At 28.7% G+C, this 21,002-nt stretch overlaps 1 protein-coding gene across 3 annotated transcripts in view; it reads right to left on the bottom strand.

Moving 5' to 3' along the window:
- Window positions 1-2,188: 2,188 nt before the first annotated feature.
- LOC129989167 (colorectal mutant cancer protein-like) overlaps window positions 2,189-21,002 on the bottom strand; it is a 113,334-nt gene continuing 94,520 nt past the window's right edge. For all 3 annotated transcript variants that reach the window (XM_056097536.1, XM_056097552.1, XM_056097545.1), the window contains 11 exons: window positions 20,613-20,722; window positions 19,332-19,456; window positions 19,029-19,241; window positions 17,699-17,932; window positions 16,483-16,867; window positions 14,266-14,458; window positions 12,985-13,219; window positions 11,539-11,706; window positions 10,083-10,261; window positions 8,100-8,202; window positions 2,189-6,579 (listed from right to left, as the gene is read on the bottom strand). In XM_056097536.1, coding sequence (XP_055953511.1) covers window positions 6,487-6,579; window positions 8,100-8,202; window positions 10,083-10,261; window positions 11,539-11,706; window positions 12,985-13,219; window positions 14,266-14,458; window positions 16,483-16,867; window positions 17,699-17,932; window positions 19,029-19,241; window positions 19,332-19,456; window positions 20,613-20,722 — 2,038 coding nt within the window. In that variant the 3' untranslated portion in view covers window positions 2,189-6,486. The remainder of the gene's footprint in view (window positions 6,580-8,099; window positions 8,203-10,082; window positions 10,262-11,538; window positions 11,707-12,984; window positions 13,220-14,265; window positions 14,459-16,482; window positions 16,868-17,698; window positions 17,933-19,028; window positions 19,242-19,331; window positions 19,457-20,612; window positions 20,723-21,002) is intronic.

Here is a 21,002-nt window from a genome sequence, read left to right on the forward strand (position 1 = left end):
AGGCCAATCTACGAACCTGGCTAAGATTTTCCTCTTCCAACTAATTTACACCAATTCAAAACGAAACAAAATTATTCTAGTCACTGTTTCAAAAACAATAAAAGTAATGCGTACTACATAGATATAACTTGTGAATGAAGGATAGTTTTGAGTTCTAAGAACCAGTATCGATGATGATCTACTGAAATTTTCTTGAAATCATGTCATGACAGCCATTGTAACTGATACTTTCCAATACGGAATCAATCTGAAAGCTGTTTAACAATTATGCTATGTGCATTAAACCCCAATAAAATCAAATGATGAACTATCAAACTTGGTTCAGTAGCCATTTCGATTTGCTCCACAATGACACAAATAAATTTCATCAAATATTGTATGTTTTAAAGGAAGAAAACAACAAAATAAAGAGCAACATATTTGATATTTATTTACAAGCTTGCAAAAAAGAAAATCATCAATTAAAAAAAGAAAGTTACATATTATTATTTAGTAGTAGGCATTATTTTATATTTTATCCCCAAAAATTTGTTCTTGTGCATTGAAAGAAAAACACATGGCATCAATAAATAAGAGATAAATAAGACGAAAAATATATTAAAAATACAATCTCACTAAATAGATAATAGTATAGTAAGAAAAATCATTGTAAAGTTAAATAAAAAATACATTAGTATACAATATGATGAAGAGGAATTTGGTATATAATATGAGGAAGAGGAAAATATATATTTCATAGTTTGATTTTATTTCAACATTGTTTTCAAAGAGAATTTTATATTCTGATATTCACTGTATAAAGTTAAAATTTTTAATGGATTAATTTTATACTGCAAGAAAATTATATCTGAGCTTATCTTAACATATATCTAAAAATCATACTGAAATTTAAATTAAACCTTATGTGCTGATCATAAAACTTATACTTTGGATACCGAGTTTTAAAATTTTTTAGAATAATACTAAAATGGCATAGTTATGCAAACCATTTTACATAGCACTGTTTTTAGGACCACTATCATTACATGTGTGTAGTTTATCATGCAAAATTAAACAATACCATAAAATTCACAACAGATAACATGTAAAACAAAATCAATTTTAGAGAAATAGAGCATTTTAATTTCTTTTTTAAGGCTTTGAAAAAAAAATAGTTATATTTAATCTTAAGTTGATATCTCAGGAATATAATAGCAATCAATTTTGGAACCCTTTTTAAAATAAAGTGAAATGAATGGAATAAAGCAAATAAATGAATAAAGTTTTTTGACTTTACATTATGGATAATAGGCAACTTTAAGACAGAATTTAAATTATGACAAAAATGGCAATAGATTTCTTGCAACAAACATATATATATATTAACAAACTGATATTTTGGCACTGCAGGAAATATAAGTAAATTCATAAAACTTTCAAGTGTATAAAACTATAAAATGATTACACATAAAAGTACAAACGAATTATTCATTTATAAACAAAACAAAAGAGGCTTTATTGAAAATAGTGCACACAGATGTATTAATTGGAATTTGAAATAAAAGACATGATTTCATTATGAAATGAAAACTTAGATTATGAAATGATATCTACAGAAACCATATTAAAAGAGGAGAAAATGCATTGGAATATTTTTTTGGAGAGAAGAGGTAGTCAATGACCTAACAAATAAACAAAACTTTTTTTAAAAAATGTGTTCAGTTATTTTGCATGTTATGACTCTCGCCTCTTTGTTTGGGCAGTGCCAGTGGCTGTATGAACACTTTCTGAATTAAAGAGAAATTGGAAGAAATCATACAATATTACAGAAAATTAGAATGATTTTCTTCCAATTTCGAAATTTCAATAGATACATTTGCTTCTATAATACCAAAATAAAACACATTAAATATGTTAAATAACACACTATACAGAGAAAACCATTAAAGGTCAATTATTTAAGAAAGAAAAAGAACTCAACAGATCAGTGGAAGACTTTCTGAATTATAAAACATTTGACTCTTCTTAAGTAGAATTTTTTCACAAAAGATTAACAATGCACACACAATAGGAACAAATAGAGATATTTTTGAGTATATATATATATATATATATATATATATATATATATATATATATATATATATATATATATATATATATATATATATATATATATATATATATACCATACTAAAAATGGATCAAATTGAGTGGCTTTATGTAAACATTTAATACACTAAACAAACTTTTTAAAAATATATTATAATCTACATTATTGCATGATCTTTATATATTTGATTTAAATATAAATATATATTTTTATTGCCATTTCATTGAGAAAAACGAAACAAAACAATGGTGAATGCTTTTATTTTCCGACACAGCTCTTCTATACCTATAGTAGTGTTTCAAGAAGCTTTTACCTTTCTTAAAATTAATGCGCAGATTTTGCAAACAGCAACTTAAGGCTGAATGCTTCTTCTCTAAAATTACCTTTATTATTAAAATTTTCAGACTCCAGTTATCTTCAATTTAATAACAATAATTTAAAATAATTTCTTTAAAATAATATATTAAATTATGAAATTGAAACTTGATTTTAAAATGCATGATTACACAAAGAAGAAAGATCATATATTTGTGTAAAAACAACTAAGAGGACAATTTTACTTTATAAACTGGTAACTGTTAATGACAGAATGTATAATTTGTCACATTCATGCATTTTATTGCCTTGGTTTTATCAAAATGTCTCAAAACATCAGTTATGTCTCACAACACTATAAAAATAATTATAATCTGAATAAAAATTGAGTACATGGGTGTTCTCATATCAAGACATTACTATCATTTGGCACGTAAAGCAAGCTTCAAGGTACCAATTTAATTCTTCTGGATTTTACATAATACATAACATTACATACAAAAACGATCATTTGATCATACATAAAGATTGCATACGCTCTATATAATAAAATGCTTATTGCTTAAAATTATGAAAAATAGTCCCAGAGAAGTTTCAGTTCAATAAAACTTGTACATACATCAAGTATCACTCAGAAATAGAAAGAGGAAACTTCATAAATACGATCGGATCCATAATAAAAATTTTATTCAAATATTTTGTTTAAAGAAATTAGGTTTGTTTTAAGCTACAAGGAAAAAAAGTGTTTACATATCATAAGACTCAATAAAAAGAATTAAGACATGAAAACTATTACTGATATAATATATCTAACTGATATTATAGAAAAATAAAATAAGAATTTTTTAAAAATACTAATTGTAGATATTATTTTTTATGCAATAGAATTAAACAAAAATTGATTTTTTTTCTTTCACTTAAAGTGGCCTTTCATAAAATGTAATTTCTTCCCATGCTGAAATATGTTTTCTCCCAATTTACACGAATTGCTCAAATGAAAGTAGTCTTAAAATGTTAAAAAAACCCAAGCTGGAAAACGATCCAATGGAAACAGAAAGAAAAGTTTTCCACTATATTTTTTGTTTTTAGTCAAATTGAACATAAATCATATTTACTAGAAGATCTAATAAACAATTATTAATTAACAAACAGATAATTCAGCAGGATTTTCCATATATATTTTTCAAGTACATAATACATAGAATGCATACAATGGAGTATAAAGAATAAAATTAAAATGAAGTGCAACAAAATAAGAAACTAGAAAACAGAAATTCCTACATTTTTCTAACATTTAATGTTTTTGATTTGTTGATCTTCTCAAAGAAACAAATTTTATAGAATGCAGTAAAATAAAAATTCATTACAATTTTTAAGATTTGAGAAGAAATCTTGCATAAACGGAGTTCTTAAAATGTACCAAACATAATTCTAAAAATATCAAATTCATTTATATTGCTTTTGTAAGCTTCTGAATCTATGAAAGTGGTATTTCCCTAAACATTTAACAGTTGAAAAAAGGTACGTTAAAGATAAATAAATGAATAATAATATAAAAGAATGAAATGGAGCTCTTTATATCCTAAATGATATAAAAACCTATATAATGACTCCTGAAATGTAAAATTAAGTATTAAAATAAGGAATCTATTTCAATTGAACATAGATAAGTTGTCAGAATAGTTAGAAATTTGCACATTCAATCACAACTGTACAAAGCAGTTAAGAAAACACATTTCTAGAAGCATGGTGAAAAAGTAAACCCACAAATATACAGGATTAGCATTTACAGAACATAGTTACAATTAGGGAATTACTGTACATATCACGGTAAAAAGGAAATTTCAGAGCTATTCATGATTAGGCTTCTATTATGTTTTCAGATAAGAAAAAGTATCCTCAAACATTTCTCATGAACAGCAAGGTCACAATCAAATTTTAAATAGGATCTTCTCTGCAGTACAATATCTCGCACAAAAATCTACACTGCATTCATGGTGTTTACCTATTCATCCCAGAACACCAGTTGGGAAAATGCTAGAAATGCTTTCTCTAAAGAAGTAGAGGAAGAAAATAAACAAATTAAAAAAAAAACATTTTCTCACATAAAACAAAAAATAATAGTTAAGGAGTCACATTTTTTGTTGCTATTTAAATTGCTGCTATATTGTCTTTAATAAAAACATAACTTTTATTCACCTTTCTAAAGAAAAAAAAAAAGTTAGAAAATTAGCCAGAGTGGCCCATCATATTCAAATATAAAAATTCAATGAAAAAAAAAATCCTCTCACATACAAAAAAACGACACTCCATAATAGACTCAATTTATGTTATCATATGATATATCTAATAGAGTGTATAGGCATAGATGCCAAAAGAGGTTTTTAAAAAGTGAGTGTATTGTAACTTTTTAAAGGCACATCTGCCCAAGATTATTAGAAAACAAATTTTATATCTCAGATTCTTTAGATTGTATCTCAAATTATTATTGTTACCCAACTGCATATCATGCAACACAGATTCCACTGCACTTTTTGTAGAAATTAAACAAAAACAGGTAGGAATTAGGAATGAAAAAATACAGTTTAGAGCAAGACAGTGCATCATTAGATGGTAATAACAAAGATGTTAATCATATGATTGTGATGCCAAGTAAATTGACCCATTAGAATAGAAGAGTTTTGAAGACTGATATTCATGACAAACATCTAATATTCAATTGTCTAGTCTGCCTGCTTGTGACAAGTACATCATTGGAGCTAGAATTAATTTCAAGTGATTAATAAATAATGGATATTTTCAACAACTTAATTTTAAATCTATTTTGCTTTTATAAATTATTATATCACTAACATAGTGAACCAGATGCTTATTAAAGGAATTAATAACTGCTAATAATAAAAAGAATATATGCATTGGTGTTCTACATGACAAAGTGCTGGAATACAATGGAATTTGGAACCATATACCTTAGAGAGTGGAAAAATGTCTTTTAAAGTGATTTTTTTTTTCAATTTGCATTATAAATGTTAATTAATTAAAAACTAAACAAGATTTTAGAATTTTTTCACAATAAAGAATTTTTTAATACTACTTTAAAATTAAAAAAAATGTCCTTTTAATAGTATCATTTTAAATGCCATGCATTTAAAAAAAAATTGAAAATATTTTTAAAGATATTTTTTTTACATAATTTTCAACAATTTTCCTTGCAGCAAACTGTTTTCATTTTTTGATTAAGTATTTAATCACACAATTTTTTTCAGTAGTTAAAAGTAAGAAAGGAAGATTTTGCTTATTATTTTATGGTTTACATGAGAAATAAGAAAATGGAGCTACATTAGCAAGAAAGAAAATGCAGAGTTAGAATATAGATTAATTAAATAAATACATTTTACTGGCATTATGATGTTATGGGATCTGACTCCATTTTGAAATTTTATGTATAACATAACCAGACAGGAATAAAACAATCAATATAACATGGTTTTAATGTCAAGAATAATTTGTTTTTGAGAAAAATCAAGAACATCAAGTTATGTATACGGAATTTAATGCAATAAATATTTCAGAGGAACTAATCAGTTGCCAAACACAGTTATGTAGTAATAAATGCCCTTCAAAAATGAATGATTGAATGAATTCATTTGTAGACTGATTATTATTTTTTACTGATAATCTAATGCCCTCTGGGTTCTTGGATATTTAGGTAAACTATATAGTGTTTGTCAACTCTTTTTTAATAGTTTCAAGCTGGTAGTTAAATAACAAATTACAATGCCACATCATGTATCAAGAAACAGCAACTGGCTACGACTTCCAAACAGCACTTGAGGCAATCCAATTTTAAATGGCAGCCTTATTTGGAGATGATAAAACTTGCACAAGATTCGATAAACAGGTTCGAAATAATCTAGCTTTGACATTTTGTAACTGCCTCTATAGTTAAATTCGGGAAGAGAAGAGTGGAGAATCTGTGAAATCAAAGAGAAACAATCTTAAAAATGGATGCCACTGTTAGGATGGTATATGTACATGAGCGTATTTTGTTCCACTAGAGTCCGGTCTTCAGTTCTTCATCATATGGGAAGGTCAGAACTGGATGAAGTTTGGAGCAGACGATGACCAGTTTCGTTTTCCAACATAGCTATCCGCTGTTTCAGCATTCTCACCTGCACAAAGTTTTGTTGTATATTATATTGAAAGTGCTTAAAATCAGCAACAAAAACTTTAACAAGAATAAATAAGTTTCCCTTTCCAACTAATATAAAGCTAAGTTTTATTTAAATGTTTTGCAAGTTAATGCCTCAACTTGAGAACAATGAGAGACATATACCTTTAGATCAGACAAAAAGAATGGTATTTTATTCACAAATTTATTTACTAAATTCCTACCTCAATATCAGTGTAAGAAATCTAGCTCATGATTTCAAATTTAAACTGCAACAGATTTGCATAAGGTATGGATATTTGGAGGAACTGAATCAATACATTCTGATTCTACGATTTCCAATGGTGGCTTGCCATCTCAGAAATGAACAATGTTGCAAATAATATTAATCAAGAGAACATAATAACAATAAAAAAATCTTTTGCCCAAAGGTAACCTAAAATTTTGAGGTTTTCATTACTTCAAAGATATTAAAGTAATAGCACAAGATATAAGTTTTATAAACAGAAAATAAGAGAAAGGTATAGTGATATTCCTGTCAAAAAATTAATCATCTCTGACATACTTCACACTATTAGTTTGATTACATTTATCCAAAAATGAATACCAAATAATGTATATTAGCTTTTATTCTAAGAACATATATCTTTAACCTAAAACAAACAAACATAAAATATATTTTAGCTAAAGTATTAATAAATAATAAATAAATAAATAAAGTTTCAGATTAGCACCATTTGCTTGACAAAGATAATATTTTATTATAGCAAAATATTTCAGAGTTAATTTTTTAACTTTAATGGCAATGACGGATTTTCCCTTATAAAAATTGTTATTTGAATAACATTTAAAATCCTTTAGTTATCTTTTTCTAAAATTATTTCTAACGAAAGAAAATGGACGTTCAATACACCAGAAGTATTTTTGGGGATGAATTTGAAGCAAAACTGGAACTTAAAAACAATCAATGGAAAAAAAAAGCACAGCAAAGAAAAACAATTGAGGAAGAGGAGGCAAATTTTGTGAAGTACTGGAGGACATTTCTTGGACACACAACATACAAAGATTAGGGGAAAGACGATATGTTCAAAGTGAGAAAGGGCTGTCTTTTCATCTACTGATTCATCACTGTGACGTGTGCAGTGAAAGAGTTTTGGTGTTTTCTATAGTTGTTTGATGAGTATCCTCAAATTGTAAATATCTTATTTGTTGAAGTTATTTCATCATTTTCCCCCAAATGATTTAATCAATGAATGTGTCCTCTTTGCAAATAAGTGATATAGTTTCAAAACTTAAATTCTTTTACAGAAATAAATCATATTACCTGCCTATATGATGAAATTGCTGCTGCAGTGTGATTATAATATATTTGCACAGACAGTTTTTTATAATCTTTGAATTAATACTCATAAAATACTTTCATTGTTATGCAATAATATATAAGCTTTAAAGATGGAAAAAAAAAAACCCTGTGTGATTTTATTATTATAGTTAAAATAATGATAAACAAAAGATTCATACCTGAGCATTATGTCTTTCTGTCAGTGAACTCATTTGCATTTCCAGTTTTTTAACTTTGGTCTGTTGTTTTTTCTTTGCCTTCTCAAAAGCAATAACCAAGGCACTAAAGAATAACAATTCGGTTTTAGTATATGTGAAAGTTCAAGATAATCTGCATAATAGTTCAAAGAACATGAGTTCCTTCAAGATTTGCAACAGATTAACACTTGCTAAAATTTCTATAGACACTTTAAAATTTTCTTTTTAAAAAAAGAGGCAGATACTCACAGACAAATTGAAATAGTAGTAAAGTCAAATCCTTTAGAACAACTATGCAAAAATACAGCTCATACATTACTTGATATTTTACATAACAAGTAAAAAAAGATTCCTATAGTAATTCTAAATAAATCTGCATTTGAAACATTAAACATAAACAGATTAATATGCAAATGAACAAAAAATTACATTAAAACATATTTCTGGATAATTTCATTATTTTTCCTTTTTCTCAATTTTATTTCATTAAAAAATGCATTCAAATATGCAGAACTAAAAATAATCAATCACAAGAACTTTCAAAACACAAAGAGCTTAATCTTTCATGGTAGTCAAAAAACATACATTTTTGACAAAAACAAGGGTTAATTAATTATGTTTGGTTTCTTCAAAATTAAAAGTTTTATCTCTATATTTTGTGGTAACTTTAAACGATGTCCACACAAATTATCTTTCTAATCATGCTATAAGTGTAAAATCATTGCAATAATATGACTTAAAATACTCTAAAAGTATTAATACAATGAAATTTTTCTTTTTATTATCAAAAGGTATGTAAGAATGTATTCTGGTTATCTCTCAAAACATTTTGATTATTTATATTAGCCACTGGTGTAAGTTATCTATGAAGGCCAAAATCATATGAACATTTTTTAGTGAAACAAAAACAATTACAGGAAGGTATCAATAAGTGAAGAACCCAATAATAGAAAATGAACTATATGACAATGAAAATATTGTCAATTTATTATTTTTTAGTATTTATATTCCCAGTCCTGGATCCATTTGAAAATAAATGTCTCTTAGAACACTGTCAACCTGTTCATCCAAACTTGCAAGGACTCGGTTGGGAAGCACCCACTCTGGAATTGGCAACTCAGATTTTCATTTGTTTGGGTCCAAGAAGAGGTTTCTTGTTGGTTAGAAGTTTACCTCTGACAATGACCTCATATATGTCAATGGCATTTTATGAAATTGCGATTTTCAAACATATCCAGCACTGGGACAAGTAATACTTCCATTTCCGTTTCACACTGCCATGCAACACGATTTTTGTTATTGTGTATAAAATTATGTACATTACTTATTGATACATCTTCGTATATGGATCAAATAAGTGCCAAAATGGGACAATATTATGTCATTCATTCATTCGTTTGCTTTTTAAATTTACTTTATATCTTTTATTGCACTTTTCCAAAAAGAACAGGGATTTTGAGTTAAATGAAAAGAAAAGTAAGCAGAAAATGTAACACTAATAAATATATCCTTAGTGAGATAACATATCCTGTTTTCCAATAGCACCAATAAAATTGGCAAAATACTTCATTATTAAATAGTTGCAAAGAATGAAATGCAACATAACCAATCAACATTTAAGCAGCATTATAAAAATTCTAAAACTGTAAAAACTGAAACAATTATAAGGCTAAATGGATCAAAATATGAGTAAAAAATCTATATATGTAATAATAAATGACAACTTTTTTCCCCAGCTAATTCTAAAAGGCCATTTTTAATTGATTTCTAGATGCAAAACTCACAAAAAAACCCTACTATTTTTGTAATAGAATGAATTGCTATTTTTATTCCGTAGTAAAGCATAATTGATTTAAATCAATATATTCTTAAAAAAAGCCACAAAATGTTAGGGAATGACTGTGATGCAATTTCTGTATTGCCCAATGCAAAAAAGAGTAATGCATAATTTAGGGCAGGACTTACCTATTAGTACGCTTTAGATCATTCACAAATTCAACAGATTGCTGAGCACTCAATTCAGAGTTTTTAGTGACTTTTTCTATTGTTTGAACCAGTTCCTGGATTCTGGTTTTCAATTTGTTGACTTTCTCAGCAGTTTCACTTTCATCGATGCTAACATTCTTTTGATTTAAATTGGAGGACTGAGAAAATAAACTGAATTAGAAACAGAACTGCTTTTGTAAAAACATTTAAATTCATTCATGAAAATGGAAACAAAATTTCATTTGGTCACTTACAAATGCCAAAAAATTATCAAATTATAAATCTGAATGAATAATTCATAATAATTAATTAAAATAGGACAGATTCATTATAATTTATTATGATGAATCTGTTCTATCATCTTGATAATAAAAACACTGAGGTTTAAAACTAAAACTCCAGTAGTACATGTATATTATACAATATTGTTAGATATTACTTGCAGTATTATATAATGGTTGAATATTGAATAATATAACATCAGAATACTGCATAACATTCTGGGCTACCTGAGAATATGAATTCCTAGAATGATTGTGAACAAGCACTTAGGCTGATTATTAAACATTTATTATCCATAAAATATAATATCAAATGGAAGAAATTACATAATAAGTAAATGCAAGATGTTTTTATTACCAAGATAGTTAATACAACATGTGCAATAACTATTTACAAATTGAAAGAAAAATCTATACCCATTAAGGAGGTAACCTTATAGAAAGATGAGTAAAATCATTTGATATTTTCTAAACATTAAAAATTAATATTATTCTAAATGACAGGGAAATTTTATATTATCGAATAACATTATCAAGCAAAAATATTACCACATATAATTAAAAAAATCATATATAACATTCCTGTAATAATATATAAGTCTTTGACAAATTGTATGCCAACACATACCAAATGAAAATAATATTAGCATCTGGAAATAGCAATTAAACTGTTACATGTTACTTTGGGCATTCAAAGGATTTTTGAAAAGGATAAACATTTGTTTAATAAAGCTATTTCTTAATAAAATTTTAGGATACATTTTAATCTGAGGCAATACTTACACAAGTGAAATAATGCTATAAAAAATTTAAAAATAGAGGGAAAAAAATCCTAAAAAAATAACTTTTAATTTTAAAATCCAGATAAAAAATGAATAAGGCTTTTAGAATAAAATTCTCAATGATAGAAAAATGACGAATTTTTTCTAATCCAATTTTAAAATTAGGCCACTGTGGCAAGACAAGCCATTAAAAATAAATCCCTATTACCCCAATACAGACTTTAAAAATATAAAAAAATATTGTATGAACACCATTATGGCTTCAAGGACCAAACCATGAACTTGTAATCCAACTTGTAATTTGGTGGAAACTCATTCTAATATGCTAACAATCATATTTAAAAAGTGAATTGAAAAGGAGTCAAAACTTACTTTAAGTTTTTCAATTAGTTCTGCTTGTTCTTGCAATTCACTTTTAAAATGCTCTATTTGCACCAAATAAGCTTGCTCTTGAGCTTCTCTGCTACTCAACTGCAGTTCCAGAGAAGTTTTTTCCTTTTCTAACAGATACACTTGAGCTTTAAATTCTGCCTTCTCTTCCTAAAAAATAAAATTTTTGTATCATAGATTTATTTTTTAGGAAATATAAGAAGAATTCTCATGAAATATAATCAGTATGATATTTATTCCAAAGTGAAGTTCAGTTTAAACTGTGTGAATGATTTTGACACAAATAGTTGCAGCTATGTGTGATTTGGAATCAACTACTATTTGGGTCCATTATTACATATTGTATCCAAATATGTAAAGTGGTGTAATGCACAATGAAAAAAATTTCAATTGATCTCACTTTTCATAATATAATAATTAATTTCGATTAAGGTTTCAATTAAAAGTTGCTTTTCACATTAATGGCTTTAAAATTTGAAATTCCTAAAAAAATACTAATCTAATTTTATTAAAATTATTTAATTTCATTTTGTAATTAGTTTGGTATTTTTAAATCATTAAAGTAATTTTCAAAAATTTTTTATATTGAAGGAATTAAATCACTTATTTCATGCATTTTATACTAACAAAAACTTGTGAATTTTATCAAATTGTTTTATATATTACATTTTTAGAATCCAGGATACATCTTGCTCATACTATTCATATTTATATATGAAAATTTCACACAATAACTGAAAGGAGCACAATATATTTTAATATAAAATGGTACATTTACAAAAGTGTAGATATTCTTTCTAAAATACAGTAGTTCCAGAAAATAAAATTAAAAAAAAAAAAAAAAAAAAAAACAGTATAAATATCAAGGAAAATATGAACACACTTTTTCATAGCTTAACTTTTTGTACTAACATAACTAAGTATTAGTATGAGAATTTACCATTATAAAAAAATATAAAGTCAGAAAAGAATTGCCAAATTTCCACACATATGCAGGTTTCTTTGATTTTATGGCACCAGAGTTAGATTAGTCCCTATTGAGTCAAATATATGGCAAAACCCAAAAAACCATTCAAATAAGGAGAATAAAATATTAATTCATGATGGAAAAAAAATAACAATATAAGATAAAAAATTAAGAATCAATAATGACAATAAAATAAATTAAAATTTCTAGAGTTCAAAAGTTTTAGTTACAAATGAGTTTTTGAAAATTAAAAATGAAAATATATTTAAAATTGAGGAAGTTGATAAATGAAAATTTCTATAAAATCTTAAAATACCCTTAATTTTTCAAACCAAGACTAGTTACAGCTCCAAGTAACAAAATTATAATGTACATTCTCTCCCATTAAATTTTCATATGTAAAATTTATTCTTCACTCTGTTTAAAAAAATTAATTTGCTTAATAAGTGAAACCCATTTACCTTTATTGCCATTAATTCTTGCATGAGGACGGCATTCTCCAGATCTAATTTTTGAGCATCAATAATTGTTGGTGGTTCTTTACTAGTTGGATCCACATACACGCTTTCCAATTCCACCACAGTTGTGCGAACAGCTGCTCTATCATTCTTCAATTGTGTGATATAATCACGCAATCTACGTTCATCTACTTTGGTAAATTCTCCATCACAACTACTGGAGACAGAACTGGAAGTACTAAAAAAACATATATGTTTATAAAAAATATACTTTAAAATTTACATTCATTTTATTTGAAAAATTACTGATAATTTTTTTTTTTTTTTTTTTTTTTGCATATTATTAGAATATTGTTTAAAGAAATTGTTAATAATATTTTAATGGAATTCAAAGCATCAGTAATTTTTCAAATAAAATGAATTTTAATTTTAAAGTATATTTTTTATAAACATATATGTTTTAATTCCTATGGTTATGCAATCATACTGACAGTAAATTAGATTTTTATTATATTGTCCTGTTATTTTTACTCATTGTTCCTACCCCAATGTTTCTTTCTTTTTTTTTGTCACCCTAAAATTTGAATTAACACAGTTTTATATATAAGAGTATACATTAATAATAAATTTCGATATTTTGGTAATTTTGATAGGTCAAATCTACAGAAATCTCTGAGCTCACAGCAAATTCATATTTTATTTGAAAAATGATACTGATTAGAATTAGCAGAGGGAACAAGTTCAACTGATAGGAATCTGCAGGGGTTCAAGTTGAAGTGCTCTCTAGTCTTTCTTTTAAATTAGATTAATTGCAATTAAACCTGAATTAACACTTCAAAACTATAACTTTGGCACATTATAAGTCTTTAAGATGAATCAATAATTACCTATTAAATAAAGGTATTATTAAAAGAATATAGCTTGTTACAAACATCTGGCAGAAAACATGGATAGCACAGAGTTTTAAATAAATTTTCCATCATCGATACAATAACATTACTTTCCTCACAGTCAAAATGATATAATGAAAATCCCTCACTTTCCAACACGGACAGAGGATCTTTGCTGAATGTCCTTGGTGCAAGGCAGAGCAAGCCTCTCCCAATCACATTAAATGTTTAAATTTTATGATTTTTGAGATTTTAAGGGATCCACTATTGTTTTTGGACTCTTTAGAGATCTTTGGTTTCATGGAGGTAGAACAGCGCAGCTAAACACCGGGGATTAGAAACAACAAACAACAACATGATTTCCAAAAAAATAAAAATCAATAAACATATTCACCTTGTTGTATGACTGTGTGAAGACAGATCTTCCCACGGGCTAATATGACAACCACCCATTCTACAGGAAACACCGTAGCTTCTATCAAGCTTCTGCAGGAAATGCCTTGCCATGTTCTCAGCTTGTTTTCTGTTTTCTTGCGATTCTTTCAAGAGTTCCATGATTTTTTCTTGATTTTCATCATCAGATTTGACTGTGAACAAATAAAAGTACAGAATTAATACTTTACATTCCGAGAGGAGAATTAAAAAAAAAAAATTGGTTATATATTTTGTATAGCCATCAAATAAAGTATTATCAACTATCTAACATTAGGTTGTTTTTAATTGCTTTTTAGATTCAACACTATCAAATCTTTTGCAATTCAGTAACTTTCTATTTACACACAAATTTCAATATCATTATAATCTATGTAAAAACATTTTCTTGAGCAATTTCTACAAAACAATTTATTTAGATAGAGAATTAAACTTCTATTACTATAAAAAAAAACAAAGACTTTTTATAAAGTCACTACATTTTATTCTACATTGATAAATGTGAACCATATCAAAAGGAAATGAACTCAATGTAGTTGATTGTTTCTCTAAGTAGGAAATAAAATCTCGACCCCCCCCCTGGTCAATATAATTTTTGTGCTTCTCATTATAAATTTTGTTTAATTATTTAAAATTGATCGTCTATATAAAATGAGCCCCCTTACATATACATACACATGTATGTATGTATATGTATCAGTAAATTTTTCTAGCATTTTATTCATTTTTTGTTTCATATATTAAAAGAAATTCTATCACTGAGATTATAAATGTATGGTCAAATCCAATGATTTAGTACAATATCTAAAAATATAACTTCTAAAAGTTTATTTACTTGCAGTTGTTAAAGAGTTTTTACATTATTTTAGAGAAAGAAAAATTGTTCATTTATATACACGTATATATACATATTGTATATACTTATATACAAGCATATATATCTTGATACATATATATTTCAAGACCTGAGTCTAAGTATCAAAAACAGTCAACTTTATTCGCTAATTGCTTTATTAGAATAATATTTTGAAGCTACACGAAGCAGAAATGCAAATTTTTAGCAATCCACTCCGAAAATATTCACACCATATCCATAAGAGGATGTTTGATCTGAAAACACTAGAATATATTGAAATGAATGATGCTGAATGTGCAGACAGTTTTGAAAGGGAATGTAATTTAAGCAAAATATAAAACTCAGTTTATTGGAAGACAGGATTACGCTTGAAATAGTCAAAAACAATTTTTAAGGACATCGATATATGTTAAATTAACCAAACCATGAACATCTTTAAGAAAAACACAGCCACAGCCTTGACAAGAAATGAAAATGACAGAAAAAAAAACTATAGGAACAGGCTTTAAGCATCTGAAATGTGAATACCCAATACTGAAATGTGAAATACCCAATTCCATATTTTTTTAGACTTATAATTTTCATGTTATACAGTAGATCAAAGATTAAACAATTAAAACTATAGTAATTAGATTTTGAATAGCCTAGGACAAACTAATGACCCACATGGCCTAGCAGTAAAAATAACTGTTAATGTGTCTGAATATAAATAATGAAAAAAACAACAACAACGAATTAACATTAAAGGTGTAATTAATTTGAATTTGTGACACACACATACCTGCATATACATGTTTCATGTACGTACATATATTAAACAAAACTGGAATAAAAGATTAGTCGATAATTTATTTATTTATTTTTAAAATCCAAAAATATTTTTCTATAAAGAAAATAACTAAAAGAAATTCGATACAAATAGATTATTTAATACTAGACGAAGTTAAAAGACACTGGTTAATTTATTCACTATCCAAATGATTTGCTGCTAAAACGCTTTTATTGCGGCAGTGCAATAATCTCCTTTCCATTCTTATGCCTGAATTTTTAGAATGAATTTCAGTTTGAACTTCATTAGATAGGTTGCATCTTTAAACTTTCTACCAGAAAGATAATTAAAAATTTATAGAATATCCCAAAATTATTTTTTGGCTCAAAATTTGACAAAATATTTCCAACCAGTCTTTTTCCGATTTAATGCTATAAATGTCTAAAAAAAGCAAAGAATATACATTTTTTTTTCATAATATTTCCGATTTAATTCTATGAAAATCTGAAAAGGTAAAGAATACACATTCTTTTTCATGATAGTAAGGTACAAACCTAGGCCTACAGCTCTGCAATTGGCACGTATTTGATCTTGCTCCGACTCCAACAATGCTAGCAGCACTTCGAAGGTCTCAATTGCCTGATCACTGTAGGACAGGGCCAACTGGAGGGCAGTATTGTTCGACTCATACTTTCCGATGAGGACGCTGAGTCTGTCACACTGCCCTTTGCTCTCCTCCAGAGTCAGACTGAGAAGGTCATTCTGGGACTTCAGGTGCTCGATGCGGCTGTTCAGGCGTTCCATCTCCACTTCGAATTCCCGAATTTTGTTCTCAGGGACAGGGGAGCCCGTTGAGAACAAGGTTTGGAAAATTTCCTGAGCATGGGACTCTTCGTGAACGTTCTGAGCTAGATGCTCTGCCATTTTGGTGGTTGATAGCTAGAATTTGAATTAAACGGTTTAGTTGAAATCTCATAATTACTCTCACTGATAAAACGAGCATAGTTAAGCAATGAAAATTGGCTAATTCGAACTGTGTAATTTGAGATAATCAGTAACTAATAAGTTATTTTGTTTATCTCAAAGAAAACAACTAAAAATTGACCCCCCCCAGGTGAATATGTTTGTAATTTTTATTCCCAGCGATTGCAAATGAATAATTTTTTTAAGGCCCTTAATCCATTCAAAAACTTTACTGCTATACAAAGACAAGATAAAACTTTTTTTTTTTTTTTTAATAAGCGACTCAAGAAATCTTTCTGAGTTTTGAAAAATAATAATTAAAAACAAATATTAACTGAAGCGATGTAAATTGCGATTTTAAGTACACTATCCAATTTTGAAAAGGAACAAAACCTAATTCCAATTCACGGAAAAAATTATTTATGAAACTTTGATATTTTGTGATTTGAAAACTTTGGAGCAACTAACATTCAAGTTTTAGATTAGTTTAGTTTAGTTATATTAACGTCCCGTTTTAAAGCAACGCTAGGGCTATTTTGGGACGGACCTGGTCATTTTAAACCACGTTCAAATGACGAAGACGACACCTGAGCTGGCATCCCCTCTCCAAACTTCCACACAACACCAGCGGAAGGACGTTCGGCCTCGATGGATTTAAAGTGCACCAGACCCGACGGTTTACACGACGGTTCTTCAGTGGAATCGGCTCTCGAATCTGAAATCCTCTGGTTCCGAAGCCGAGACCTTACCACCAGGCCACAGCAGCCCTATATAACAACAGTGAAAAGGCACAGAAAACGAGCTCACCCCAAGACTTGAAATCTCGGAGCCAAGTATGTGTCGATCCCCACTCTCCACCTTTTTCAGTCTCACTCTTTCTGCCATTTTGGCGATAGGAACATCTTCTCTGGACGTCGGCGTCCTCTCCCCGGTTGTCGGATTGATGTGGGGACTCTTGCTCCGGGTCGGAGAGCTACCCGTCTGGGAACCTTGAGAACTTTGGGATTGAAGACTAGCAAGTTTAGACTGCATTTCTCGAATCTGAAAATCAAAGCCACTTAAAAAAAACAAAGAAAAAATATTAAATTAATCGAATGAGTTGGGAGTAATTATTGTACATTAGGTAGAACTTAGAGAAGAAACTTAAAGACTTCTCTTTAAAAACTTTAGCTAATCCCAATAGTTGAATTCTTATTTTAAATTCATTTATATCTGATGCTTCCAGGCTTTTCTGCCAAAGCTAATTTTATTTTGTATTCCAAATTCAAAATCGAATTTAAGAAACACCTCTTATTATTCAAAAAAAAAAAAACTCATAAATATGACATTTCGCTAATAACAACAACTGCAAAATTGATTCTTTTCTCTTTCCGGTTCTGACGCGAGAAGAATATTATGGCTGTTGGTGGGTTCAGATTTGTGACCGAAGAAAATTTCAACATAGTTAAGTGTAAAAAACGCACAGAAGCAACAGGTACGGTAAATGGGATGGAATCTCGTCATACTTCAGCGTAATCAGAATACGTGATTGAACCTTCCTCTCCTAGCATAAGGTCTATTACCAGCTGCAAGATGTTAGATGATGCATGTCATATTTAAAGTGCATTAGTGTACATACAATTTCTGTTAGAACAGGATTTCAAACTTGGAATCTGTCGATTCCGAATTTATTACCAGACTACTATGACCTAGGCAAATGCCGATAATGATTTATGAGAAAGCGATCCATATTTTAAACCCACGCCAACCAAAGCGTGGACGTCTAACCTAAGACAACAGTTTTAAAGCACACCAGGGCCACAATTTGATTCCATCTTCTCAAATCCGAACTTCTTCGATTTCCCCCCCCCCCCCAAAAAAAAAACACAACTTTACCATCAGGTTTTAGACATCTCGAAATTTTCAATATAAATAGCTGCCTTACACAATGTAAGTTGCTATACTATTGCAATAAGTAGAGCGTGAGGCAAACGAAAGATCCATAGGGAAAAAAAAAAAAAAAATGAGCAGCAGGACGTTCTCAATAAATAGATTCTGCAAAATTTCAAGAATTTAACATGAAGATGGATAAATTAAAATTATTACATAATAAGTTAAAGAGATCTTCATCATTTATACAGCATGCAGGTCAACTTACCCTTCTCGAAAACCTGTCCCTTTCTTCCCGACAGCTGGAAAGCGCCGCCCTCGTGCGATTCAGCTCGTTTTCTTGTCTTCCGAGCTGTTCCTGCAGCGCCGCATTCTCAGCTCTCAGTACAATCACTTCCTCCTGTAGTTGCGAGATCTGAAGACTGTGACATGAAGTGGCTCGGTTCTCCCTGAAACCTTCCATTTCGCGATCCCGTCCGTTCTGAAAATCGAAAGAACTTCTGTAAGAAATCTCATTTCTGGAAATGATTTTAACATTAAATAAAAAACGCACATAAACCATGACACATACTTGAAGGGGCCGGTCTTCAGAACTTTCGTTGTCCCCGAGACCGCTGCTCGCCTCTTCCCCTTCTTGGAGAATCGTCCGAGAAATCTCATGCCGAGAATCTTCTTCACCGCCATACCTGGAAAGTTCTGAAAAGACAAATTAAGCATTCAGATTCCGTCATAAGTCCTTCAATAAATAAAATTTTATGACACACATTTCATCTTTCTTATGTCTATTAAATTTTGACAAGTCATCAGCGTCCTCTCTAATCTAGCACACACAAAATGAATGCTCAGTCAAACAAAACGATTTGTGCACTGCGAGATTTCTCGTTCGTAGTACATAAAAAAATTGAGCGAATACAGATTTTTTGAGAAAATTGCAACATAAAAAGCATAATGCCATATTCGATGCATGTAACATACGCTCTACCGGTAACAGAGCAATACACCGATTAAGCTAAAAAGAATAAAAGGCACCATACTTATCTTACTGTACACAATTTAACAGCGCAATGTAGGGGTTTAAACTCTTAAAATGTCGCAATACATAAATCAGAATATGTGCCATCATAAAAGTACTTTAAGATTAAAAATCAACGGATTCTAGATGGAGTGTTTATAATCAAAGAATTAAATAATTTCAGTAATAATTTAATATAAATATTGTCCCATATAATGGGTAATAATAAACAAATGAAAATAAATTTATAAATAATTATTGAAGAAAATAAATTCAACGAATGAAGCGTATGTAACTACCATTTTCTTTTCAAGCTCAAAACTTTTAAATGTTGTTTATTTACTGATATTGAAGTTATCATGGCTAAGATTAAAAATAACAATAAACAGAAAATAATATATCAAATTAACACAGAAACCTAACTGGTATAGGAAAAACAACTTTCTGAATTTTCAGATTGTGTGAAAATCTTTTTCATCAGATAATAGCTTCCAAAATCAACGTCGGAAAGTATTAACATTTTAAAATCGAAAAACAGCGATGAATTAATTGTTCGAGGAAGGGGAAGGAACTTCCTATTAAGAGAATTTTATCGAATATTTGATTGCATGGCACAGCTATTTTTAACAACGAAATGTAAGTGATATTTTAATGAAAAAAGCGCCCTGATTTTAATCTTTAAGTTGGCTTAGGTCCTTTTTTTTTTGTTCCATGCAGTTAATATCGTTATGATCATCTTTAGGCGGCAGTGATCAGAAATTATTTTGCCCGTCACATGGATCAAGAGTAGGAAGTGTATTCACATAGATCTAGAGGAAGCACTTCAAAATAAATGCTTACCTCTTTCGCTACAGGATTCTGTAATGTTATTGTCATTACTCGTACAATGACTCTGTGTTTCACTCTGCCTGGATTCTTCGCCAGATTGTTGACTGCATTCGTCTTCCTCCCTGAAAATTAAAACGAATCAATTAATTACACATTCTTAACGAATTGATTTTATTTGGTAACAACCAAATAACGAATTGATTTTGTTTGATATCCACCAAATAACGAGCATTAATTAATTAACGGATGGATTTCATTAGGTAATAACCAAACTGCAATATCGAGTAAAAGCATTTTCAGGAAAATCGTATAACATCTTTTAAAATTACTAAAATTTTACGGCAGCTTTCCAATAACTACAGACATCGGAGAAAATATCCAAAACAATGTTTTTATAACACG

The sequence above is a fragment of the Argiope bruennichi genome, chromosome 2 (genome assembly GCF_947563725.1).
Source record: "Argiope bruennichi chromosome 2, qqArgBrue1.1, whole genome shotgun sequence".
Taxonomy (NCBI): Eukaryota; Metazoa; Arthropoda; class Arachnida; order Araneae; family Araneidae; genus Argiope; species Argiope bruennichi.